We start from the raw sequence: 27,866 nt of genomic DNA on the forward strand, positions 1-27,866 counted from the left end.
GTGCCCCTAACATTCCAGCTAAGAATTTTAAGGTAGAGAGAGCTATGAGTGTAATTCATTGAGGGCCAAGATGAGGACTCTAAATAGGAGACCACTGGCAAACCAAAAAAAGCCCAAACACTCAATGGGCTCAAACTATCAAAAGGACGAAGCCTAAGAGTAACAGGGAGATAACCGACACCAACCACCATAATGGGCCCAAACGTACAGTAGCCCAAACTAACAAAAGGTCAAGTCCTAAGACTAACTGGGAGGAACAAAAACAGAAAAAACTGAAAAACTAAGAGGGTGTTTGATTTTCGCACTTATTAAGTGAATATCACTTGTAAGTGGGGTCAAAGTAAGTGCAAAAAAGTAAGCTCCAACTTGGAGCTTATTTTTTTGCACTTACTTTCTAAGTGCTAAAAAAGACATTTTTATCCTTCTGCGAATATAATAATTACCAATATAATTATAACTAAAGAGAAAATCTTAAACAATTGATAAGTAAAAAAAAATTTTATGACTTTAGCGACGACTCTTTTCCTTCTTCACTCATCCTGCACCTAAGCTTTTTTTCTAATTTTTTCGCATCTCTTCCTTCATTAATCACGGAACCACCCAAACTCCATAACGCAACGTAAGTTTTTTCTCGTTCATAATTCTTAATTATTTGAGGTTAATATTTTTCAACACTAAGTATTCATAAATCGTAATTATCTTGTATCCAAACTCGCGAGCATAATGAATTAGCATGAAATGCTAAAATGTAACTACTTTAAGGTCAAAATAGACAATTTCTCATTTTTATGACATTTAAAATTAACATAAAAACAAAAATCAAACACTTAGAAACAATGGAAAACAAACGCCATAGCACTTACAAGTGATATCACTTACTAAGTGATAATCACTTACTAAGTGCTAGCACTTACAAGTGCTAAAAAATCAAACACCCTCTAAGAATAAGGGGTTAAAAGAGAACTAATTAAAACATAAGAGATATGCTAGAAAAGTCACAAATGAAAGGAAATAACACTAGAGATGAAACAAGAAAACTAAACATTGAAAATAACAGAACAAGAAGCAAAACACTAATGGCATTTGTAGAGATAACATATAAAAGAAATATATATATATATATATATATATATATATATATATATATATATATATATATATATATATATATATGAGCAAGATAGAACAGTTGTGCTCCAGGATATGAATATTAATATACACCTGCGAACAAAAGATAAGTGGGCAGATTAGGATGAAAACTACTAAGGTAGACCCGGAAAAAACAGAAGCTAGGCAAGATTACACACAAGAGATCGATCGACAAGTGAAACAAAAAAGATTCAACTGAAACAAGCTATAATACCATGTTAATACATAGAATCAAAATTAAAGAGAAAGTAAGAGATTTACTGCCCTGAATAGGTAGAAGGAAGTCTTGATTGAAAGGATTTCTGTTCTCGTCTTGCTCTTGGTTCGCTTTTTTAATTCCAAACCCGCAGCGTACCTCTGGAACTCTTCGTAGATGATGGAGAATCAATAACATGTCACCTAAACCGAGAAATGTCTAGGTTCAAAGGGCTGCTCGTGGTTGTGATTTCCGTTCCCTCAACCTCTTTGTATGTAGCTTGCAGGATAATTGGTTGTTACATCTTGGAGAATAGATCTTGCTTGAGCAGCCAGGATTCGGCAGGCCAGATATGTCCTAGGGTTTTTGGTATCACTACTTAATGGATTGGATTAACCATGCTCCCCTATTTAAAGCTATTACAAGTATTACATATGCCTCCATCTCATAAAAAATTTTGATTACTATAGAACGGTTTGAAATTACAAGAGTCTCTGTTTGCTGTCTCCATCTCGAAACATTTACACCAAGAAACACGTAGTGACCTAAACTCTTACATGGCAGGTACTCAGAAAGACACCCTTTTGGTCCAAACTACATTCTCATTTATATGCTTTCCAGGAGAACAATAACTACATCAATTCCAAATGATTCTCACTGTCCGAATGAGTTGCTATCTGTACGGTTTAAACGCTTCTTTCTGTACCTCCACGCTACTTGGATGATTGAAGCTGCACGCCCTCTCCAGTAGGGCGATTCATACCTATCATCAAGTTAAAACATAACACCATTATACTGCTAAAACTACAATTTTGATAATCAATTACTACATCCATTTTTTTCAAATTAATAAACTTATGTATGAAGTTATATCACATATGGATACCCCGTTTCATATATCTTGCGGTGTCGATAGGAATACTAAGTGGTGTCTCTTCTTAATTTAGGTGCTGTTTCTTCTTAGTTCAGATTTGACTCGTCCGAATGGTCTGAATGGCTTACTTGTGATGATATTAGAATGTCTGTTTTTTGTCTGAATAAGCTGATACATACTGATTTTGGGTCCATGCGAGTCAGACAAAATAAGCCTCTGAATTACGGATCCACTAAATTACCTTAAATGAGTATTGTACTCAAGTAAGTCAGACTCTGATGAGTCAGATTCAAACAATAGAAAAAAAAACACCACCTTAGTAACTTCAGTGACTATAGTGTGAGATTTGTACAGACATCTAGGCTGCAGTTGCACATAATAGTGTTGAGGCCAATAATTACCTTTCTAGGTTAAAAATGTAATTTGTGTGTGGACTTATCTCCATGTAGAATTACTGTTACGGATATAGATCCAGCCGACCCTATGGGGTTGGTGGATTCTCAGTCAAGACAGAAGATAGAAATATGAGCCGATAACATAGAAGTTGGTTAATTTGATGTCTAAATATCTTTGATATTCACCTCACGTAAGTCTAAAGGATTTGGCAGAATTACCTTATAGCTGCTTGAACAAGTGGCTTCCGCAAAAATCCTTCATAGTAGGAAGTGACTTCCTCAATATCAGCACCTTTGAGCGAAAATGCTTCAACATTAGTTAAGCAGGTTACTGTCCTGTTAGAAAGCAATCGATATCCCGGGTACCTGCCTCTTGTTCCATCTGCAAAATAAAATATTATAATACTATAACTTTAATCCAAACCCTATATCACTTTATGCACAAGTACTTTAATTAACCTCATAAGAGGTAGGGTAATAAGTTTGGTATACGTAAGAAATGCAATATCAATGTTCGATTTTTTTCTTTAAACTTTGAACTAATATTAATAGAAACGGAAAAGAATATACAAGATAAGCTTACGACGCAGAAGCAATAAGGTTAAGGTTGACATTCTATGTAGCAGCAAGGAATTAAATTTGAAATATTTCGGTTGTAATGACCAAAATATTTCCATGTGTACAGAAATTTCCACCAAAACGCAAATTTAATTACTTTTTCTTAACAATGCCAGGAATTATATTTCGAATCCGGCCGAAATTTTTCTATTTCCACACCTCCCAAAATTTCATTCCTTGTGTAGTAGAGCCTTAGACACAAATGTTGGGTTTTCCTCCTAGTGGGGAAACCTAGTTGGGTTTGGATTAGGAAACCAAACCCGGACCCGAGTCGAGTTTCTTTGGGTCGGTTACTTATGACGGTGGAATTAGGATTAAGGGGGAGTCTATAAATACTACCTTAACCTAATTTAGATGTGTGTGAGGAGCACCAAAGGGGGCAACACAATTAGAAACGCACAAGAGAAGAAGGGAGAGAAGGAGGTTGCCGAGAAGAGCGGGGCAGAACTTTTTCAGCACGCGCAGTCTTCGTTGTTCGGAAAATCCGACGGTGAGTTCTTCTCCGATTGATCTGAAATTTGGCAGAACTGTTCTTGACATATTCATCTAGTATTTGTACGGAGGGATCGTTGATTGGTCGCCGGAATCCTAGTGAATTTAGGGTCGTTTTGGGCTGCAGATTTCTGGACTGTTTTGTTCTTTCTTGTGAGGGTTTCTCCGTGTTTCTTCGTGTTTGAGATTGATTCTTTTGGGAAGGGTCTGAGTCTCGGTTGGACGTAGTCTGTAACTACTTTGCTATCATAGTTGATTTGGTTGGACTACGAGTCCCGTGGTTTTTACTTCTCACGTTGAGGAGGTTTTCCACGTTAAAAATCGTTGTCTTATTTACTTTCAATTCTTTGTTTATTGCTCCCACATATTCTTCTGTATTATCCTCGTAACTAACACAAAGGGAAAAACTCTTGTTTCCGCTGCGCCTAAGTGCCCGTTTTTCCCAACAAGTGGTATCAGAGCTCCAGGTTAGAGAATTCTTTGGATTGTGATAACTTCGGTTATTGGTTTGTTTGTGTTAGTGATGGAAAATATGGGTAGAATGATAAGTTTGAATGGTGCTAATTATCATCTATGGAAGAGTAAGATGGAAGACTTGCTCTTTGTGAAGGAATTTCACGCTCTGGTGTTTCATGAGAAGAAACCTGATGAGAAGACTGAAGATCAGCGGGCGACTGAAGATCAGTGGGCATTGTTACATCGTCAAGTGTGTGGTTTGATGAGTCAATGGATAGATGACAATGTGTTGCATGATATTGAGAATGAGACTAATGCTCGTTCGTTGTGGTTGAAGTTGGAGCAGTTATTTGCTTGGAAGACAAGAAACAATAAGATGTATACGATGAAAAAATTGTTAGGGATAGCGGGGCTGGTTGTCCAGGACTGTCGAGGAAAAGCGGAGCTGGCTGTTTCCAGGGCGGTCAAGGGGACAACATGGCTGGCTGTTTCTCCCACCTAGTCGGAGGGGGAGTTTGTTGGGTTTTCCTCCTAGTGGGGAAACCTAGTTTGGTTTGGATTAGGAAACCAAACATGGGCCTGAGTCGAGTTTCTTTGGGTCGGTTACTTATGACGGTGGAATTAGGATTAAGGGGGAGTCTATAAATACTACCTTAACCTAATTTAGATGTGTGTGAAGCACCAAAGGGGAGAACACAATTAGAAACGCACAAGAGAAGAAGGGAGAGAAGGAGGTTGCCGAGAAGAGCGGGGCAGAACTTTTTCAGCACGCGCAGTCTTCGTTGTTCGGAAAATCCGACGGTGAGTTCTTCTCCGATTGAGCTGAAATTTGGCAGAACTGTTCTTGACATATTTATCTAGTATTTGTACGGAGGGATCGTTGATTGGTCGCCGGAATCTTAGTGAATTTAGGGTCGTTTTGGACTGCAGATTTCTGGGCTGTTTTGTTCTTTCTTGTGAGGGTTTCTCCGTGTTTCTTCGTGTTTGAGATTGATTCTTTTGGGAAGGGTCTGAGTCTCGGTTGGACGTAGTCTGTAACTACTTTGCTTATAATAGTTGATTTGGTTGGACTACGAGTCCCGTGGTTTTTACTGCTCACGTTGAGGAGGTTTCCCACGTTAAAAATCGTTGTCTTATTTACTTTCAGTTCTTTGTTTATTGCTCCAACATATTCTTCTATATTATCCTCGTAACTAACACAAAAGGGAAAAACTCTTGTTTCCGCTGCGCCTAAGTGCCCGTTTTTTCCCAACAACAAAATCCTGAGAAGTTTTGTACTTCGCCCAAGTGTGTATTTTACTGAATCTACTCAAATAAACTAAGGACTTTTAACAGCTAAAATAGTTTCTTGACCGTTCCTTCATTCTCTTTAATATTTCCATCGGAATAATAACACAGGTTGCTTTCCTGCCTTCGGAAAATTTAACCCTCTCCATGTTTTATACAGTTGAGTACTTTCTGCGGCTTGGACCACTTTAATACCAATATCATATGCGCCGACTGATCAACTTCACTGTAATCCATTATATTCCACACCTTTTATTTACCCACGGCAAGTCATTTAATACAGTGCCACTATGTCATTCACTTCCATATCGTCACAGTTCCACCTCGGCTCCAAGTCCGTCTGGTGGGCACTTTATAGTTCTACACACTTGCTAGCTGCTGTATTGATTTCCTATAATTTATTTCCTTTTGATTTTGTAGCCCTTGAAGTTCCTTCAGAGGCGGACCTCACTGGACAACCCTAACTCTCTCATATCACATGATTTAGTTTGATAACAGTACTTTGAGGCAAACCTGTAAGACTTTTGTAGACGATTTATATAAGACTTGCGAAAACTGTTGTCCAGTTTTATTATCAGGTTTAAGTCAGATATATTTGGTGGCTTTCTCTTACCATCAATCTTAAAAAATGAGATGAATACCTCTGTAAATTGACAAATTATCAAGGCAGAACGCAAGAAGCTCCTCGCCGCAAACGTTCCTATCTGACAATTCGGCTCTATTTCCATCCGCATCAACACTCTCCATTCTCCCCCGCACAATAAAAACCATTTTGTCAACTGGAGCCCCATAGTACAGTATCTTACTTCCCTCTGTGTATATTCTATGTCTTAATCTTTCACAAATGGCATCAAAGACTGGGTCATCCATCAAAGCAAAGATTCGGACCTGAAACAACAACACCGTTCAAGAATGAAGCCACTAAAATAGTGATATCCTTAAGATTACATTGCAACTTGGCTTATAAGTAAAAATAAATAAATATGGTTTCTTGTCTATTGTGTTACACACCTCATTCTATAGAAATTATTAGCTGATACATACACAAACCCAAAACCCTCACAGACCGCACCTGGGGACATATTGGAATAATAGGTGCGGTGGATACCACCTCAATGGTCGAATTATATCGTTCATAGGCACGAAGCATGTCGTATATATGTATATATCTATAAAATATGGGAGGAGGTATCTTTTATATGATATACCTTCCACTTCAATGGCTAAAGATTACACCTCCCAAGCTTATGCCCAAAGGTTTAGATTACATCTCCAAACTTATCTCTAAGGATTGAGATTATACCTTCCAAATTTATCTTCAATGGCTAAGATTACACCTCACAAACTTATCTCCAAGAGTCGAGATTATAGAACTGCCCGTGCCCAAGGTTATACCCTCGTATATATTTCCAAGTATTATATCATCTTTGCAACCAGGATTCTAGGCCATTTTAATAACCTGATTACCTCAGTGCTGAATATGGACAGACCCAAAAATGAAAAGCCACAAGATGTTAAAAAGCAAATTAGCCACTCAAATGAGACATTTTCTCTTCTTGTATCATTGAAACTCTACCCAAGCATATTAACCGACCATAGGGCATATAAACAACTAATCTTTCCTTTTTAAAACAACGGTAAGAAAATTGGAAGGAAGAAATAAAGAGTGTTAAATAGTCGTCATCTATATTGTTACATTGTCAGAGGTGTTAGTTTTTGTTCTTCACAACCTAGCTTTAGCGAAATTGCAGGTGTGCAGGTAAGAGAATGAACCCCCTGAAATTTCTTCCATCACTAATGTAATTAAAATATTTCCAGAGCAAAAAAAAAAAAAAAAGATTCTCGACCACATAAAAAGTATAATGCATTATGTAAGACCAGAGAGGTATAGAACGACGTAGTATCTAAATTTAAGCATCCAAACTTACTTTCTTGATAAATTTGAAAAGATGACGACGTATGTCTATCTGAAGGTCCTCCGACAAACCTCCCAATAGAGCTTCTTCATTTACACCTTGTGTTGCAGCCCAAGTAAAGCGCTCTGATCTTCTGACTCGACTGCATTATTTGATGATAAGGTTGTTAAGATTGTGCTTAACTTGAACATGTTTGGCTGGTAAAATGTCCTAAGCAAGCTTTTGTATAACATTATATACTTGAAAATTTTGATGACATTTTTAACCATTCTACAAGTTGTGTAGTATCATTATAAGAACATTAACATTATAAAGATATACTTTTTAATACTCTTTATAAAAATAATAAATAAGAACAAAAAATGATTATGAACTTTATTATTATTAGAATTTCTAAGTTTCAATGTAAAGTTTATCTCTATTAACTTTTATGTAGCACAGAGCTACACCCTCACCATTCAACAAGAAAAGAAAATCAAGAGAGAACATTAAGGGCCACAACAACAACTTCTACAATTGAAAACACAGGTCAATAGGCATGGCCATGGCGGAAAACAGAACAGATTACGCCCAAATGGTGAGGTTTGAAATATAATTGCTTTATGGCCCTAGACGTGACCCTGGAGGATGAGCCGTGACAGGTCTGTGCAAGGGCTCTCCCGTCCAACTCAAGTCGTGGGTTGGGGATGCCAGCTCATGGACTCTTCCCGACTAATTTGGCCGTGGTGGGGTGGTACGACATGTTTATAAACGAGTAGTGTACAGCGATGCTACAAAATGGTCTGTTTCCGGGTCAACACCAGTCAGAAACTGTACCGTTTCACTTGGCTGACATTTACTTAAGTCAGGTAGGCGTCATGCCTATGGAGCTTCCTTAACCACTTTCACAGTGCCAAGATATTGCTTTTATTTTCGGAGGCTCCAAATACTGCACTTTTTGCCTCACTTGGGGCTCTTAAAATAAAGTTTCCCTTCTCAACATTATTCAAGTAAGTTTGCCTCTTTTAAAGTTTAAACAACAAAGAGCACATAAATTTAAGCACATTTGTATTACTTGGCAGTGACGTAGCCGAGAGTTCTAGAGGGACACATACGGAAATATGGAATGACCAAAGTAATAGTTATATATATATATATATATATATATATATATATATATATATATATACTAATGAAAAGCAACCAAAATATATTAGCAGTTTCATTTTATTAAAGAACAAATTAGGAAAGTAAAGTTTTAAGCAACATAGCAGTTAAGAACAAATTATTAAAAGTATCTTCTTCTTATTTAATCTTTTACTTGATTTTAGTTGCTTTTGCTAAATAGCTTTTAATAGATTAACGAGCTTTCACTGTGTTTACATCAAGTGTATTAAGACCTTAAAGATTTCCAGAAAAATGTTTACTTCTACAGCAAACAATTTCATCTCCGATCACTGAAAATCTCCAACTTTTTTTTCGGAACTGAGTAACAGTCTTTTTTCTCTTTTTTTTTTTGACAAAGAAGCTTTACTTCAATAGGACCAAAAAGATCAAGATTACAAGATATATCTTGGAATATGGTTCGAGTCCCAAATTCCAGAACGAACTGATTCTCCCAAAGATCAAGATTACAACATATATCTTCATGGAAGTTATGCCGGCAGTTTAATCTTCATTCTTATTCATTACTTTGGGCCTTTTCATTCAATTTTGCCGTCTCATTATTAAATAAAGAAGAATTTGTCTGTTATTAAATGCATTTTATATCTTAACCATTTATTTCTGCAGTGACTTCTAATTATCTATGCAGTACATGTATGTAGTAGTGAAAATATCATTTTCACTGACGAAAGAAAATGAAACGAGGCCATGTAAAAAAAGAACACTGACGAAATAAGATGAGCAAAGAGTATTGTTACACCTTTTCACCGATTCTGGCAAGCGACGATGACTCATCCATTGTTCAACATCATGACGTCGTAGTTGCATCTCCAGTTTCCTTCAAAACAAATGAAAGCCAATAATTTAAGGGGTGAGTGTATTATGTATAACAAATGTGTGAAATCGTAAAAATAGTAAGTTTTCTATATAGGAATTATTATCATGCACAAGCAATGACATATTTAACTAATAAGGCTTTGTTTCTTCTTTTCCTACAGTTTCTGTGACCCGGAAGTTGAGGCTGCATCCAAATTTGCCACAACCAAAAGAATTTCACAGCAAATGCACATATTTAAAGTTTTCCACCTTATATTATAACAGGTTAATTGCAATTGAGCAAATAAATAAAATTTGCAAATTCCAAAGAATTATTCTAAATGTTAACATACTTCCACTAAAAGAACAAAATATTTCTGTTTCAAACTAAACCTACAGTAACATTCACCTACAGTTTCGTCTTTGTATATATCCATGAAAAATCGAAATAACAAACATTCCCTTTGGTCAAATCCTAGAGATTTGATTGAAGTACTTTCAGAATGGGGAAGTGTTTGTGTTCCAAAGGAGGTAAAAAGAACTTCGGAAGTTGAGTTTTCATGCAACTCTGCTGGATTACCAATTTAGGAAAAACACGAAATAAAGTTATCTCTGAGGGAGGAAGAGTGAATCTGGATAAGATCAAGTTCGCTACTCTTACAACCGCTTTGGGGAATAGAAAGAGTTTGATACAACCTGTGTCGTGATTTTCGCAAAATGTTTTCTATTTTTTTTTTTAACATAGAATTAATATATAGAAAAAGAATTATGTAATAGCTTCCCGATTATGAACAAAATCATAGTACGATTAAGACCTAGCCCAATCAAAGTTTCTACTCCAATGGAATAGTAACCCTTTTACATCTTCCACCTTAGTGACATTATGGGAATAGACTCCTTCATATCATATTCATATCGTTCCTGTCCTTCCCAAGACAGCAGATGATTGCAAAAGGGGCCAGGTTCCAAACCTCCTTGCCAGTCTTCAGAGTCTGCGATTGAATGATAGCTTGACGCATCGTCCTAGGAAGACTCCAGCTGATGCCATAAACTCATAACCACTTTGCAGTGCAACAACAGGAATAGAGCCGTAAAACCCAAACCCACAAGGCCATAACCGTTTCACTTGGAAAATTGGGGTTTTCTTTCGTTTAGGAAGTAGTACATTTTCACATATTGATATGAATGACTCTTTCTCTTGTTAAAAAGAACAAACATTCTATGAACAATACATTTCACCCAAATTTGGAGAAAAAGAGTAAGAGAAGTTCAATATTTCAGAGGTTATTTCAGTATCCACCTGAAATGAGATAATTTCAATCACCTAAATAGTATTATTTCCACAATTTTTATAATTTGTTATTATTTTCATAGTAAACATAAGATTTGTCTTTCTACGGGGACAGAAATGTATACAGAAATCGGAAGTTAGTACCTTGCTCCAAAAACAATATTAAAATAATTTGGTATGAAGAAGATGTCGTCAAGGACTTCATACCTCTTGCCAAGTGCTTGAAGAAAATTTTGCATATTTCCGATGAGTAGTGCAAAAAGAAATAGGCCAAGGCCAATGATGCCCATAGTGAAAAGTACTTCCCATACAAAAGAGCTAGGAACTTGATTTCCTGCCAGAGTACTGATTTGCTACACAAGCCAAAACACAATAGTTTAGTTCCTGTGCATATCCTTAAGCCGTAACATAGGCGAGCGAATATTATTCTCCAGTTAAGAATATCAAACCATGTAATCAGAAGTAATTTAATAGAGGTGCAACATAAAGAGTAAATGCTGAGACTTAAACAACAAAAAACAACAATATAGCAACAAAAAGAAGGCCTTAGAGAAATTAAGACAAGATTAAACCGAAGAATCATATATAAAGTCAAATAATAGAGCATCAGATAAGGTACATTACAAGCCCAAGTTGTTGTGTCCACTCTTTTGGATTCCTCAACTACAGATGCATAGGTCGTGTGAGTTATGAAATTATGAATAAGAAGAATAGAAGGTGCTCCTTCAGCCTTTCGAATGAATAGAGAGTCACTTAAAATTCATTTTGATTGCCTAGGTTATATTTTTAGTTTACATCAAGGGACGTTGCTATATTCCGAACACAAATAAGGTGATTTTTCTATGACCCGAGAAGAAGTTGTACTGGCTGAGCCTGACTAAAAAAGTTTACTAGAATCTTTATGATCTGAATACATACGTTAACGATCTGGAAGCTCATTAAATGAAAGCAATAACAAAACAATGAAAACGAATAATCCAGAAGAATAAAATAAGAGCTCAAGGAGATAACGGCAGTTCGGAACAAGCAAATCTCTACTTCAGCTTATGGGCAGAAACAGGCTAGCAGCGGCACAAATGCTCACCAGAAGAGGCATATTGGGGCCTCACTGGGGCCCGAGATGGAAGAAGGATATGAAAGTAACAGACACCTGCAATTGCACTGCCCAATAGCTCCAGCCATATGGGATCTCTTCTTGTTAAAACTAAAAGTCGCGGAAGCTATCGAACCTATCCTAGAAATTGATCCGATTATGAAGATTAATCGAAAAGCTAAGTCAAAATCAAATATGCGAACAGAATTTAACGAGGTTCGGCTTTAAAGCCTACGTCCTCGGGGCGAACAAGAAATCTTTATTGAAGAATAGATGAAGACGACTAACACAATCCGCAAGTTCATCCCAAGATGGTACCGTATAGTAATAACCTTCTATACTAAATCTTCGACGACCGAGAAATTTAACACCGCTCAAAAACTATGAAAAATTTCTCTCACTCTTGCTCTCTCTCTAGCTCTCTAAAGAAGAGTTGTTGTTGCTTGTGTTGGTGTTGATTACAAGCACTCAAGGCCCCTATTTATACATATTATAAGCCGGTCTAATTAAATCCAAAATTGGAAATGCTATAACCGACTTAGGAATTGGTTTAGGAATTGGTAACCATTAAACCGCCAATTGACACAATTTTGGAAACAAGAAACCGCCATTAATCAATTCCAAACCGCCTATCCAATTTTTGGTAATCAATTTGGAAACCAAATCCCACCGACAATACCACAGTTTGGAAACCCAAACTGACTCTCACAATTCTCCACCTCGTACACAATTTGATACTCTTCAAATTTTGGACGAACACCAGGATACTCCTTGTAAGATATATTTGCTTCTTGTAACTTCATCCGACTGCACCATATGACCATGGTTGCCTACGTACCCTTTTACAGGATCAAGCCTACCGTAGTTCTACCAACCCTTCACATAAAGATTACCTTGTCGCCATTACGCCCTTTCGGGCAACTTAACACGAGCCGATTTGTAGCAATTCCAAGCAATGCTGAAACTTGCTACACGTCACCACTTTAGTCAACATGTCCGCGGGATTCTCATCAGTGTGTACCTTCATTAGAGAAACATCACCTTCCTCTATGACATCTCGTACAAAGTGATACCTGACATCGATATGCTTAGTACGAGCATGATGAACCTGATTCTTCGCCAAGTGGATCGCACTTTGACTATCACACCATACATCTATGCACTCCTGCTTAATCCCTAGATCATCCAGAAGACCCCACAACCACAATGCTTCCTTCACACCCTCGGCCATAGCCATATACTCGGCCTCCGTAGTAGATAACGCAACTGTAGATTGTAACATCGATCGCCAACTAACTGGAGCACCATGTACCCTAAATACATAACCAGTAGTAGATCGTCTTCTATCTAGATCGCCAGCATAATCTGAGTCAACATAACCGCTTACCTGACATGTGTCTCCACCAAAGCACAAACCCGTATCAGTAGTACCCTTCAAGTACCTCAAGACCCACTTCACAGCTTCCCAATGTGTCTTCCCCGGGTTTGCCATAAACCTACTAACCACACTGACCGCCTGTGAAATATCTGGACGAGTACACACCATAGCGTACATCAAACTGCCAACTGCACTAGCATACGGTACACGATCCATTTGATCCTTCTCCACCGTAGTAGTGGGAGATTGTTTTCCCGAGAGCCTGAAGTGTGGTGCCAAAGGTGTTGACACCGCCTTCGCATTCTGCATCCCAAATCGAGAAACTACTCGTTCGATGTAACCTTTCTGATTCAAGTACAGTTTCTTACTTGACCGCTCTCTCTTAATCTCCATTCCCAGTATCTTCTTTGCAGCGCCCATGTCTTTCATCTCAAACTCTTGACTGAGTTGAGATTTCAACTTATCTATCTCCACCATGCTTCGAGAAGCAATAAGCATGTCATCCACATACAAAAGGAGATAAATAAAGTCACCTTTGCGAAGCTTCTTGATGTATACACAACAATCATAGTCACTTCTGCGTAAACCATGCTTTAGCATGAAAAAATCAAATCGTTTGTACCATTGGCGAGGGGATTGTTTCAATCCGTAAAGAGATTTCCTCAAATGACATACTTGATTTTCTTTACCCTCAACCTTGTATCCCTCAGGTTGAGCCATATAAATTTCTTCTTCCAAATCTCCGTGCAAGAAGGCGGTTTTAACATCGAGTTGTTCCAGCTCAACATCACTGTGAGCAACAATACTCAATAGCACCCGAATAGAAGTATGTTTCACGACCGGTGAGAAAATCTCATTGTAGTCGACCCCTTCTTTCTGTGCATAACCCTTGGCCACTAGTCTTGCCTTATACCTTGTACCCTTGATTTCGGAAGAATCCTCTTTCTTCTTGTACACCCATTTAAAACCAATAACAGACTTACCTTCGGACAATGGGACAACCTCCCATGTCTGGTTCTTGTGAAGAGACTCCATCTCTTCTTGCATAGCAACCAACCAACTCTCTCTTTCCTCCGCGGTAATAGCTTGTTTGAAGGTGACCGGCTCGTCGTCTTCCACCGAGAGTGCATATTCAACCACATTTGCCTGCCCGTAATGCCTAAGAGGTTTGTCTGACCCTAACCTCTGTACCGGCTTATATAACCGTTTCGGCCTAGTGTGTACCGAAACATCCTGTTGTTGTTGTTGTAAAACTTGTGTACCTTCCCCTTGAACCTCCTCATGATCGGGTTCATCAATTTCCTCATCCTGAGTATTATCCTGATGCTCCACCTGATCATGATTCCTAGAAACCCGTTGGTCTTCGGCTTCTACTTCCACTACTTGAGCTTTAGTAGACCCAACATCACCACAACTAGGCACCGTAGCTTTCGCCGTAGCTACAATAGATGACTCATCAAACACCACATCTCTGCTGATTACAAACTTCTTGTCTTCCGTACACCATAGCCGATAACCCTTGACTTCTGTAGCATATCCTAAGAAAATTGCCTTCTATGCTCTATTGTCAAGTTTGTTACCTTTAACATGGTAATAGGCCGTACAACCGAAAACCTTAAGTCTCCCGTAATCTGCATGTTCACCTGACCACACCTCGTAAGGTATGCCGCCATCTAAAGAAGAATGTGGAGACCTGTTCACAATATAACAAGCTGTAGCAACAGATTCTGCCCACCATTCTACGCTTAATCCCGAATTGGAGCGCATACATCTAGCCTTCTCAAGTAGTGTACGGTTCAATCTCTCTGCGGCTCCATTCTGTTGAGGTGTGTTTACTACTGTCCAGTGCCTCACAATGCCTTCCTGATTACAAAACTCCTTGAATGCCCCATCCGTGTACTCGGTCCCATTATCCGACCTTAACGTCTTCAGCTTTCGACCAGTTTTGTTCTCAACCATTGCTTTCCACACCAGGAACGTGTTGAATACCTCATTCTTATGCTTCAGAAAATAAAGCCAGACAAATCTCGAATGATCATCAACGAATGTAACAAAATACCTGGAACCACCCTTGGAAGGTAACTTTGCCGGTCCCCAGACATAGGTGTGTACGTAGTCTAACACCTCTTTGCTCATGTGCTTGCTTGTAGAGAACGTCACCCTGTGTGCCTTCCCGAACACACAATGCTCACAAAACTCCATGCAAGGCTTCTTCATGTCCTTCAACAAGCCTTTCCTGCACATCAAAGATAGACCCTTTTCTGACATATGCCCAAGGCGCATATGCCAAAGTCTCGTACTAGCCGTTGGATCCCTTCCACTGATCCCTACTGCTACATCTCCCGTAATTGTTGTCCCCAAAAGTTTGTATAAATTACCGTAACGAGTACCTCTCATTACCACCAAAGAACCCTTAACAACTTTTATGGAGCCATTCTCTATAATTATCTTACAGCCGTTCCGCTCCAACACACCAAGGGAAATTAGATTTTTCCGCAAATCGGGTATGTGTCTTACGTCCGTCAATGTTCTCACCACTCCATCGTGCATCTTGATCCGTATTGTTCCGAGCCCCACAGTTTTACATATACTATCATCACCCAGTATAACTGTACCACCATCTATACTCCTATAGGTAGTAAACAACTCCCTATTTGGACAAATATGGTGTGACGCCCCTGAATCAAGCATCCACTTATCGAAGATTTTCTCAGACACCTCTGTCACCGAGAAACATTCATCCGCCTCTTCTGACACATATCCCGCCTCTTGCATCTCTTGTTTCTCCTTGTAGCCTTCGTTCTTTTGCTTCAACTTTCTCTTTGGACAAGCCGCTTTAAAGTGGCCAAGCTCACCACAACTAAAGCACGTTTTCTTGAAAGAGCCTCTAGATTTGGATCTAGATTTCCCGCCCTTTCCCTTTCCCCTTTCATTACTCCTCCCCCTCGTTACAAACAACCCTTGTGCTTGTTCTTTGTCTACTCCACCCGACGCCATACTGCTAGTAGCAACCTTACGAAGGTCATCCGCTAATAGCGAATTTCTCGTCTCTTCCATGCTTAGACTATCACCAACAAGCATCAAAGTTTGAACAAGGTTCTCATAGGATTTAGGCAATGAAAGTAACAATATGAGGGCTTGGTCCTCATCCTCAACCTTAACATCCATATCCTTCAAATCTGAGATAATCCTGTCAAACCTATTCACATATTCCTGAATAGAAGAACCCTCTTCCATTCTACATGTGAATAATTTGGATTTTAAGTAGACCCGATTCGTTAAAGTTTTCGTCATGAAACTGCTTTCTAGCTTTAACCACACACCCGCCGCCGTTGTTTCTCCGTCTACTAGGAACGCCACGTCCCTCTCAAGACACAACATAATGGTAGCCCGTGCTTCGAGATCTAACTCCTCCCAATCCTCATCTAACATATCTCCTGGTTTCTTTCCCGTCAACGTCTTGTGTAATTTCTGCGAGATTAACAGATTCTTCATCTGCATCCGCCAATAAGAAAAATCGTTTTTCCCATTGAACTTCTCTATCTCATATTTCCCTGCTTTGACCGTACCACTTCTCGATCCCATCTTCTCTTCGTTCAATCTCAACAAGGCTCTGGTACCAATTGTTAAAACTAAAAGTCGCGGAAGCTATCGAACCTATCCTAGAAATTGATCCGATTATGAAGATTAATCGAAAAGCTAAGTCAAAATCAAATATGCGAACAGAATTTAACGAGGTTCGGCTTTAAAGCCTACGTCCTCGGGCGAACAAGAAATCTTTATTGAAGAATAGATGAAGACGACTAACACAATCCGCAAGTTCATCCCAAGATGGTACCGTATAGTAATAACCTTCTATACTAAATCTTCGACGACCGAGAAATTTAACACCGCTCAAAAACTATGAAAATTTCTCTCACTCTTGCTCTCTCCCTAGCTCTCTAAAGAAGAGTTGTTGTTGCTTGTGTTGGTGTTGATTACAAGCACTCAAGGCCCCTATTTATACATATTATAAGCCGGTCTAATTAAATCCAAAATTGGAAATGCTATAACCGACTTAGGAATTGGTTTAGGAATTGGTAACCATTAAACCGCCAATTGACACAATTTTGGAAACAAGAAACCGCCATTAATCAATTCCAAACCGCCTATCCAATTTTTGGTAATCAATTTGGAAACCAAATCCCACCGACAATACCACAGTTTGGAAACCCAAACTGACTCTCACACTTCTCAAACTTGATGGGCACAACTTGGGTAATGATATGTGTCATTGATCGCTAGGAATCATGCAATGGGAGGGTCTCAGACTTCCCAAAGGGGAAAGTACTTAGGAAAATCATCTCAACCTTGTGGGCAATTTTATTTATCCAGAACAGACAGGAACAGGATAATCGTCGGACATAAGGAAATGCATACACATGTGACAATTTTATTTATCCAGAACAGACCACCTAAGGGTGTGTCCTTGTGGGCACTCTCTCTGTAGCCATCAGCTGCATAACTTTATTTGGGAACTTTGATGGATCCCAATCTCAACCTACTTGTGCCAGCTGAAGCATATCATTTATGGCTAATAGAAATTAAGTAACTTTGTTATACAGCCAAAGAAAATTATGAGCAAAGGCACAACATTTATCTTTTTTACAATGTTTAGGTAAACTAAATATTAAGGTATCAAAACTCTAAAAGAAAAACTCATATTGGTCTTTCATTAACCCATTTGTTCATTACGTGTGTATTCTCAAGAGCTGGTGAATTAATTGAATATATCATTTACTACTAGTGCAAAAGGGATGTAGGTGAGGATAACATTCCAACAATGGAGATAGTTACATTACTGGTTATTTAAGATTAAAAGTAACGATTACGTTTTTATTATTGTTATTGCATCAAGGCCCATTTGTGCACATTTAGGTACAAAGAGTCATTACCACAAACACCAAGAAACAATCTCACCTCGACTTTAATATGAAAACCATGAAAAAAGGAAACCTAGCTTACTAAACATATAGTGGATTTTGTACACTGATTTCACTCAGATTAGAACGATGTAGTAAATATGTACAAAAGTAAGAGTTAAATATGATAAATATATGTCATAAGTACCTGGAAACCCCAGAACAAAGAATAGATATATCTATCAATGTTACTACGACTAGTCGTAATTCCAACAGCTTGTTTGTAGATCCCATAATTAAAGTCAGGATCTTTGTCGAAGCAGTTGATGGCTTTTAAATTACTTTTCCAGCTTGACCAAGTCTCGTTTTTCTTGAACCTATCAATATTTTTGCCATTGTTTCCACAATCCAAAAATTCCTTACAATATGTTTGAGAACAAGCATTTCTAAGACATTGGTTAACCCTCTGCCGAAAAGTTCAGAAAGGTTTAGTTAGAATGTGAAAATCTCTGCATAAATATAGTATAAGAGAAAATTGAAATGGACGATCAATACGATAATATCACGAATATTACCCAAAATATAAGGTTAGGGCAAACCCCATTATATACACTAGATGATAAAAACAAAGATCAAGAAAGTATCTAGACATTGATATGGATTCCATATCGGATGGATTTTTTCCTATGAGGGTTTCGAAATTGCTGTGGTCTACTCATTATTCATGAAACGTTTTTTTATATGAGATGAAATATCTAATTATTTATGAGATGAAATATCTAATCATATTACTAACATTACAACATGGGCTTCATAAGATCTATCTGAGAACATCAAGAGCTATAAATAACAGTTTGATTTGCACTTCATTCTATTAGTCTAAGCCAACATAATATCTATAATGTTGTCAGACAACCCATGCACTCTTCCTGTACTAAACTAGCTGTGGTTAACTATTTTACTAACCTGTTCGGATGAGCAGAAGAAGCACATTAAGGTTGATCGACAATTATTCGTTAAAATATTTTATTATGGGAAACATTTAAACGTTATTATACTTTTAGCCTTTTACCCAGCTTTAACATAATTACAGCAGTTGAGAACTGAGAAAAGTGACATTCACTACAACTAGTCGGTTACCATGTACATTTAAACTTTAAAGCATCTCAAAGGAATCCCACTAGGATTGGGGTAGGCAAAACTCTAATATTCTATTACAGTAGGCGCACACACGTGATAGGCCCCAACGACCTTACATGAGCGGGGCATCTAGAGAATTACCCATGTAATGAAGGCCTACGGCATAATCGCTTGCTGCCAATTCTGAGTTGGATGCCAAGAAACTAAACAACAGCATGCAAAACACATTCTAACAGAGAATGAAATAAAATTCGACACGCAACTTCAGATGATAAAAGAGCTCTACTGACCTGCAAACCAAAAAGGTACCAACACGATCCAACAACATGCCCAGCCAGTACAAACATGAGAAGGTTGATAATAAAGTTTGACCATGCTGTCTCAAATATGAAGCCACTTGGAGAATTACCAGCGAGCAACGGGAAACACCGGAAGATCCTTGGTACATATTGAAGAAGAATTGCGGCCCGTAAGAGATTTTTTGCATAATTTGCAGCAGATCTTCCAATATACTTAGGTAAAACAAACAAAATCATAATCTGCACGAGAAATAAATATGAAAAATGATAAGAGATGACAAGCAGACAAATTCAACACCAATTGAGGATATACTCCATTTTATTTAGACGAACATTCTCATAAAGTGTACTAATGAAGAATAACATAATAATGGATTTCTTATTACGCATATATGGCAAAGTTGAAACCTTAGCCACCAATCAAAAATAGAACGACATATAGAAAATTTAAGATAAAAAACTCAAATTATTACATATAAAGAAAAAAGTACCTGAGGAAGCGGCAGTACAACAAATAAATCGAGTAAAAAATATCCTCTAAGGTAATTCAAAGCAATTTTCTTTGGGTGATCAACCAAATCTCCAGCACCGACAACTGTAGACTCAGGAGCAACATAGGCCAGCCTAAACTGCGACGTCCAAATTGTTACTTGTTAGTATAGTTAATGTCTACAAGCCCGAGAATCTAGTTCAAGTAAGTAAGTAACATTAAAAAGCATAATGAAATGAATTTTGTAATGCAATTGTAGCAGAGAATATTAAAATAAATAAAATAGAATCCACAATTCTTCTAATAAAACTAGTGTTAACGAAGTGAGATCCTTCCCCTGGAACTTGCCCCAACATGTGAAATGGGTCAGGAATCAAGTGAAAGAATATGTGATTAGTTTAACAAAGTAAGATATGATGTAAATACTCCAATGAAACTCACAAAAAATTTAACGGAAGATATAGTAGCTTACCTGAATAATCATGTGCACAAGGTATATAAAGTCAGTGAAGCTTCTTACAGCTGCAATTGTTATTGCCATGCGCCGATCAAGCATTATACATTTATTTTCCTGTTATAATAAAAAAATGAAATTAATACTTTTACATAAAGAAAATAATGCACAAAAGCAAGAATAGTACGCAGTTAGCATATAGCATTACGTAATAAAGGTAAAAGGAATATCTCATAATATTGAAGGTTTAAAACATAGAGAGTACTAATACCGTTACACACTCACACAAGTAACTAACATAAAGGTTTTCCCCTCTGACGAATCCTACAACCAAGCAGAAGTAATTGTAAAAAAAGGTTAACAAATTGTACCTCATCTGCGGATAGCAACAAGAAAAACAGAGGGTCTACAAAGATAGCTGCTAAACAAGCTAAGACAAAAAATTTGTTCCACCGTTGAATAGCTCTATTATGGGGGTTCACGACACCATGAATATATGAATACAGGAAAGATTTCGCTCCCCAGCCTTTGTGATCTGGAACAGTCTGCAACTGCAAATGAAAATGCTTAGGAAGAAAATCTCAATATTACACGAAAGGCCATTCTGATAAATTGATCAGGAGGAAGAATAAGATTAAAATAAAAAAATACGAGGATGACTCGTTAAAAAGAAATACAAGGATATACAATGTTTATGTCTTTGCAAGTTGCAACATGTAGTCTCTGCTTTAGTATCCTGGGAATTTGAAACCCCATTTACGTTGAGTGATGCTATCACAAGTACCACTTTCTAGTTAGCCCCGTATGCATACAGGATGTGAAACTTTCTAGTTTTTAACATAGTTGTACGTAATTTTGTAAAGTTCCAGCATGCTAAAAAATAGTTGTTCCATCTAATAGCACTTAAATAAACACCATAAAGGCATAAATGAGATGTAGCCACGTAGGGAGTTGAACAAGTCCGAGATACCAATAGTAGCCCTATTGATCAAGTGTAGGAGTTAAACATATAACTCATGTAAAAAGAGAATCACAAATCTTCCAAATTAAATTAAACATCTCATAGGATAAATAACCATTACTTTTCACAGGAAAAGAACCAAAAGAAATGAAATGTTTCTGGTGAAGTTACTTCGTCTCCTTACTTTATGTAGGTAATACTTGAGATCTGAGAGTTAAAACTGGCGAACTTAATGAACCTAAAGAGGATACTGTTGAAAATTGGTAATGGTATAAAAGGACACTGTGCAAATGCAACCTTTTTAGAGATACCTTCATCACTACTTTGTTTAAGCTTCTCAACTTGAGTACCAAATACTAATTCACTTAATCTTTATTTATCCTAGTTCCTAGCATGTCAATGGTCGCTCATGGTCAAGATTGTCTCTGATGGAACAAGTCCACAAATGAATCAAGTACTGGCACATCCTCAGATTTCAATAGTTGCAGTTTACCAACGAACCAGCCAAATTCCACTTGTTTTGCCCATGCTTACAATCTCAACTAGTATAAAATGCACATGAATACATGATCACCCTTCATTATGCAACAAGTAGCCAAAGAGTGAACTAATAGTACTTTAGTCATTATGATTTTTGTTATAATAATATTATAGAACCCAAAGGAATGAATCAAGAGCATTAAATAAGTACAAAAAATAGTGCGGGAAGAGAGGTACCCTTTTGTCAGACTCATATTTTGAGTTTTTTTGTTGTTTGGCTTTGTGATTATTATATGTTGGGCATACTGTACAGTAAGGATCATTGCACATTCCCAATTGCCCAGACCGCCATAAATGTTCGTTTGCACCAGAACCATCGTTAATTGAGGACTCCCTTTTACCTGGGCTATCACCTGACAGATATTCTAATGCCAAGATAGAGGAGGAATTCGGGACGTTCATGTTTAAGATACTGTCATCAGGCTTTCGCTTAGAGTGTAAAGGGCCACTAGCATGTATTGGTAGAGTTCGTTTTTCATTTGTCAATGGACCAGTATAAGATACAAGGTCACTTTCTCTTCCGAATGACATTGAGTAAGGTAACATAGCTAGCGATGCACTTCGAGTCCGTGTCGTGAACTGTGGTGGTCGTGGTTCAATCTTCCTATGTCCGTCATGTTGGGTAAACTGACCATCCAACAGTATGGGTGCGTCATCGTTCTCAGAACTATTCATTTTGTGCATACCAAAATACTGCAAGTAAAGAAAAAAACATGATCTAAGCCTAAGATGTTTATAAGAAATGGAGATTGTTATAATGCAGGATTGTAATCTAAGACTTACCAGTCAAACTATAAGCATCAAGGTAAAATAAAATAGAGAGAGGTACTAGAAAAGAATATCCAAATCAACCATCCACCTAGCTAAGGGGACTTTTATCCATTCGGGTTTGAAGATGAAAGAAAAAGAAATTGTTCCAATAGGAACTACTAAATTGGGATAGTTTAATACCAAGTTACCAACGACAATTATAATTTATTATCCGTGTGGAGACAGGAACTCCATTTTTTTTATACTAACAGGAATTCCATCCATTCCACGAGAAATTTTATCCAACTGCGCGTCACTGCAATCAAATTGAAAAAGCGTAAAAAGGTTTATCACCAAAAATTAATGTCAAGACTATGATATTCATTACATTATAGTGCGTAATGTGTAGATTTAACCTTATACACAAGAAGGCGGCGTTGGTCGATCACTTCAATAGGTCCCACTAGAACACACATGACACTTCAAAACTAACAAAAATTTATGGGGAAAAATCAACCCTAACTTACAAAAATTTGTAAGGAAAAATCAACCTAGTATCTAAGGCAAAGCCTAGAATCAGCTTTATTCTAACAGTTATGATTCTCCTAATAAGATGATTAGATTGACAGAAAAAGCAAAATAAACACAACATTCAATCCTCTGCCACAGGACAAAGCCGTCATAGTGTCTACATCATAGGTGTGGGAACTTAACGATCATTAAGTTCCATAATAGGACATAATTGTGCACTAACAAGATAAGCACAAAAACTATTTCATCAAAGTGAGAATCAGAGATGATAACTTTCATTAGTCAAAACTAAAATTTATTAAAAAATGAAATAATAATGCAAAAAAAAAAAATGAAACAAACCCACAAAAAGTGATACACAATTATGAGAAATTCTATTTAGTTCTAGGGCAGGTGAGGGGTATGAGGTAGGAATCTATCAAGTAGTTATAAATAATCAAGAATTCAGGAGTCAGGACTGTTAATTTCAAACCTCAGTACGTTTTGTTTAGGAGAGGTTTTTCAAAGCGGAGTCCATGCAAAGAAAATCAAGGTTTCTGTCTGAAGTAAAGAGAGAGAGATTTGAAGGTGGTGAAGAGGGAGAAAATGAAGAATTGTGTCTGAAAGTAGAGAGAGAGAGATGAAGATAGTGAAGGTGTGAAGAAGTAGAAAATAGTATCAAGAAGTCTACGCACAGTCGTCTCAGGTGGTTTGTTATACTACTATGAAGTCGGACAAGATATGTGACGGGTTTAAAACGTTTGATGTATAAAAAAGAAAAAAAAGTTGTTTAAAGTAACACATGGCGTTTAAAAGATGAAGGTTGTCGTATTACTTTTTACCTCTCTGTGGTGTGTATAACCATTGGGGATCAAAAATTTGAGGCCGCCTTTGTCTTTGAGTCTTCACTCTTAGACTCATGTTCATTTTCTCTTAGGGTCCGTTTGATACGTGTGAAAATATTTAGTGTGAAAATCAATTTTTTTTTTCTCGTGTGGAAGAAAACTAAAATTTTCTTATACAATTCAATTTTTCGTGATCTTCGTGGTTGTTGTATTATTTTTTACGTCCCTGTGGTGTGTAAGACATTTTCTCCCAACCTCCCTCTTTTTTTCCTTAAAACTGTTTTTTGCAAAAAGTACTTACGAGACCTTCGATTTCCGACGGACTCTCCTTCACATTTGAAGGAAAGTCCCCATATTTTAATATTAATTTAGTTTTTCTTTTGTTTCTTACATTTTTCTTCGTATTATAGTGATGAGGAAGGGGAAAGAGGTAGTTGGTATGATGGTTGTTTTTCGATCTTCAGGGGTTCTTTTTATTCCATTTCACGAAATTGAAGATGTCTTACAGAAAGAAAAGAGATTTGGGCATCATACAACAACCTTGATTGATTTTTAAACGAAGATTCGTCTCTACTTGGTTCATCCTTCTTAGTTTAGTATAATATGTTCACGATCTTTAGGGTCTTCTCATTTGTGATCTTTAAAATCTTTTTATTTGTGATCGTAGGGTCTTTTATTTTTGTAATATTGTACTACTTTCCCTTCATGTTGTCTTTACTTTTGTAAGTTTCATGTTGTAATTTACTTTAGTAAATCCATGTTGTAATCAAAAGAGTCAAAAGTCTCAAACCATATAATGTATAAAAACTCAATTTTTCGTGTTTGACACAGCGTGAGAAAATGTGGGAGGAACATCTAAGGGCGCCCAACATTATTGTTGTTGGCTCTTTTTAAAAACTCAAAAGTAGGTGCCAATGGTAGACTAGCAAGTTCTTCATCCTCTCTGTCGTCTTTTTCTCGTCCCTGTCTCTGGCATCTTTATTCCTCTCTCGATAAGAATTTGATAACAGGGTCAAGCAAATTCTATTGGAAAAAGTGAAATTCAACAAAAACTCTATCAGAAACTTACAATTTTACAGTTTATTATGGTTTTCAATGTTAGGGTTTAAGGATTAAAGATTGGGAAAAAAATCGATGGCTTTTAATGTTAGGGTTTAATTGGATTCAAATTTACAGTGTACAAAGGATGAAGATTGGGAAGTTATACAGTGTATTATGGCTTTTTATGTTAAGGCTCAAGTGAGACTTAAGAAAAAAGCAATATGTTTTGAATAAATTGCATTATTAGATTCAGATTCATAATATATGATGATGAGGGAAGATTTGAAGATTGGGAAAAACATTAAGAAAAAAAAACAGAATCCAATGAGAGGCTTAAAGGTTAGATATTCAATTAGTTTCGTGTAGTCTCCTGAAGGAGATGTCCTTCGACTAAAGATGCAATGCCAGCAATTTGTCGGATAGGACAATTGATGAAGAAGATCATCAAGTCCGGATAATTTAGAGGTTGTAGTGTTTAGCTAGAAACTACGGCGTCGAATCATAAAGCTATTCGCGACTAACCTTGTCTGGGTCCTACAACGGGTTACACCAAAGAGTGTCAACTTGATCGAAGATATGACTAAAGGGATGAGACATATAACCATAGGTAAGACCCATAGATATGTCCAAAAGGCCTAAAAGAAGTTTAAGCAAAGATAGTACAAAAAACCCAAAGAAGGGAATTTGGGCCGGGCACCTAAGGAAAAAATTTAGGCCCAAAAGGGGACCGGCCATGCTTGGTCGTGTGCCCCTATAGGGGTCGGCCAGATCTGCCCAAGATGGGCATGATGTGATCGGCCAAGAGAGAGGGAATGAGAAAATAGCAACTAGTTGTTATTGTCGACTATTTCTTAAATCTTATTCAAAAGGGCTTTTTGGGAACCCTAATTAGGGTTTTACTCTAACTTAGGGTTCTATATAATGCCTCTTGAGACTTGAATAAGGTGTGGACATTAGATGTCTGAGATTCCGCTACCAACACTAGGAGACACCATAACCCCAACAGTGGCGTCAGAGCCTCTTGCACGTAGCTAATTTTTGTTAAGTTTCGGACTAATCTATGTTTGTTTAGATAGATAGTTGTGTCTAAAAGTATTTTAGGATCAATTTGATTAAGTTTTGAATATGATTTAATGTTATTCAAGTTGATGAGTGAAAAGTTTCAAAAGGTTCAATTTTGATTGATTTCGGTTTTGAAAAGTTTTTTAAAGATTGTGATTTTCAAAATTTTAGAACTTGTTTGAAAATCAAGATTTAATATTTTAGAAGTATTCAAATATTCAACAAGTTTGGAAGCCAAAGAAAAAAAAAATTTGGAAGTTCCAAAATTTTAGAATTTGCCAAAAGTTATGGTCGGACGCGTCTCGGTCTGCTGACCGAGACCGTCTCAGACTTCCTGTTCGAGATGATAGCGTCTCGGGTTTAAGGGTGCGTCTAGGACGCCCCCAGGTAAACCCGAGTGTGTCTTGGATTTAGTCCATGACGCAATGGGACTTCACCATACGCGTCTAGGACAGCCTAGGACGTATCGATCTTGCCCGAGACGTCCAAGAAGGCTCGCCTTTGGCCTAGACACGCCTAGGACGTGTTGGACCACAGACTAGGGTTTTGGCCTAGGGTCAGGACGTGTCCAAGCCCAGACCGAGACTCAGATGCGTCTGGCATATGCCTATACGCGTCTGATCTCGATCAGACCGTGCTTAGGCACGACCCAAGTTGTTGGCCTTCAGCCGAATCATGCTTGGACCGGACCTATGAACTACCTAGGCCATTGGCCCTGGCAAACCTATTGGCCCTTGAGTTTTGGGCCTTGACCAAGGCTTGTCCCGGACCATTCCGAGTTCGGCCTAGGGCCGCGGGTCGAGATTTTTCGTGCCTTGGGCCGAGTGGGAGTTTTTCTGATGGAAGTTTGATTTTTCTCCCGGTTCCACTCAAATTTTACCGAAATTGTTCCGACCCACCCGAAGGCCCAAAATGGTTTTTTCTTAAATTTGATTTGGAAATCATTAAAAGTCAAACCAGTTTTTTTGAAATTCACCCGGACCCTCCGAAGGCCTAAACAAAGTTTTTTTTTAAATTGATTTTCGAAATCATTAAAGATAAATTGATTCGGCTATAGATTGGGGCATACTCTCCCCGAGCTAGAGCCAATCCGCGAGTGACTTTGGCCGAGATGTCACTTGTACCCCAGTGATAGGGTGGATCGTGTCTTTACCAGTCCGAGGTAGTTGTACCCAAAAATTACTTGTACATGGGTCAAGTTCAAGCTATAATATCCACCAAAAAGAATGGAAGAACAACTAGTAGTAGTTGTACCCAAAAATGTTGTAATTGGTTTCAAAAATCTCTATTTTATAATTGTTTCTCACAAAAATCTGATCTTGAATCTTTTAGTGGAGTTGGTATCCATTTCTTAGACATGGATTTCGAAGAAAAGATGAAATCTTAGAAGATTTTGCTAGAGAATAATTGAAATCTAGAATAGAAGTAGAAGAAATTGAAGAAGAAGGAGAAGCAATCAAAGAAAAAAAACCGAGGAAGAAATTCAACCATGTTAAATCAATTTCCAGATTCTTCTTCAACAACTAACCAAGATTCAGAGCAAAAAAACAGAGCCCAAGTTGACAATGAAGAAGAGCAAAAAGAAAAATATGGATTTCATAGTGAAAATTTGAATATTGGAAGCATCACTTATTCCAAAAGAAGAAGAAGAAGATACTACAAGGTGTGAAGTTTATGGTTGAGAGGAAGAAGATACTTAAGAAATAGGTGGTTGCGAAGCTCCAAGTGGTATTTTGGTTGGGGGTGTAGTTCTAATATAATTAAATAAA

The 27,866-nt window shown here is 37.6% G+C and overlaps 1 protein-coding gene across 9 annotated transcripts; it reads right to left on the reverse strand.

The window, feature by feature from the left end:
• Positions 1–1,788: 1,788 nt before the first annotated feature.
• LOC147532657 (putative cyclic nucleotide-gated ion channel 20, chloroplastic) lies at positions 1,789–24,048 on the reverse strand. Of its 9 annotated transcripts, none has more exons than XM_086650494.1 (14): positions 23,643–24,048; positions 22,673–22,955; positions 22,067–22,582; positions 20,760–20,939; positions 20,407–20,505; positions 19,936–20,073; positions 19,436–19,684; positions 18,214–18,471; positions 10,841–10,986; positions 9,287–9,364; positions 7,396–7,525; positions 6,109–6,355; positions 2,834–2,996; positions 1,789–2,108 (listed from the first exon to the last, which is right to left on the reverse strand). In XM_086650494.1, the coding sequence occupies exons 3-14, from the start codon at positions 22,571–22,573 to the stop codon at positions 2,000–2,002; spliced, it is 2,304 nt and encodes a 767-aa protein (XP_086506620.1). In that variant the 5' UTR covers positions 22,574–22,582; positions 22,673–22,955; positions 23,643–24,048; the 3' UTR covers positions 1,789–1,999. The 9 variants fall into 9 exon arrangements, with proteins under 9 accessions (XP_086506620.1, XP_086506621.1, XP_086506624.1 ...); XM_086650495.1 differs by having other exon boundaries at positions 22,841–22,955; positions 23,643–23,908; XM_086650498.1 differs by having other exon boundaries at positions 20,760–20,933; positions 23,643–23,908.
• Between the last annotated feature and the right edge of the window lie 3,818 nt (positions 24,049–27,866).

The sequence above is a fragment of the Eschscholzia californica genome, unplaced genomic scaffold (genome assembly GCF_041429995.1).
Source record: "Eschscholzia californica isolate CP2 unplaced genomic scaffold, dmEscCali1.0.p SCAF_6, whole genome shotgun sequence".
NCBI lineage: Eukaryota > Viridiplantae > Streptophyta > Magnoliopsida > Ranunculales > Papaveraceae > Eschscholzia > Eschscholzia californica.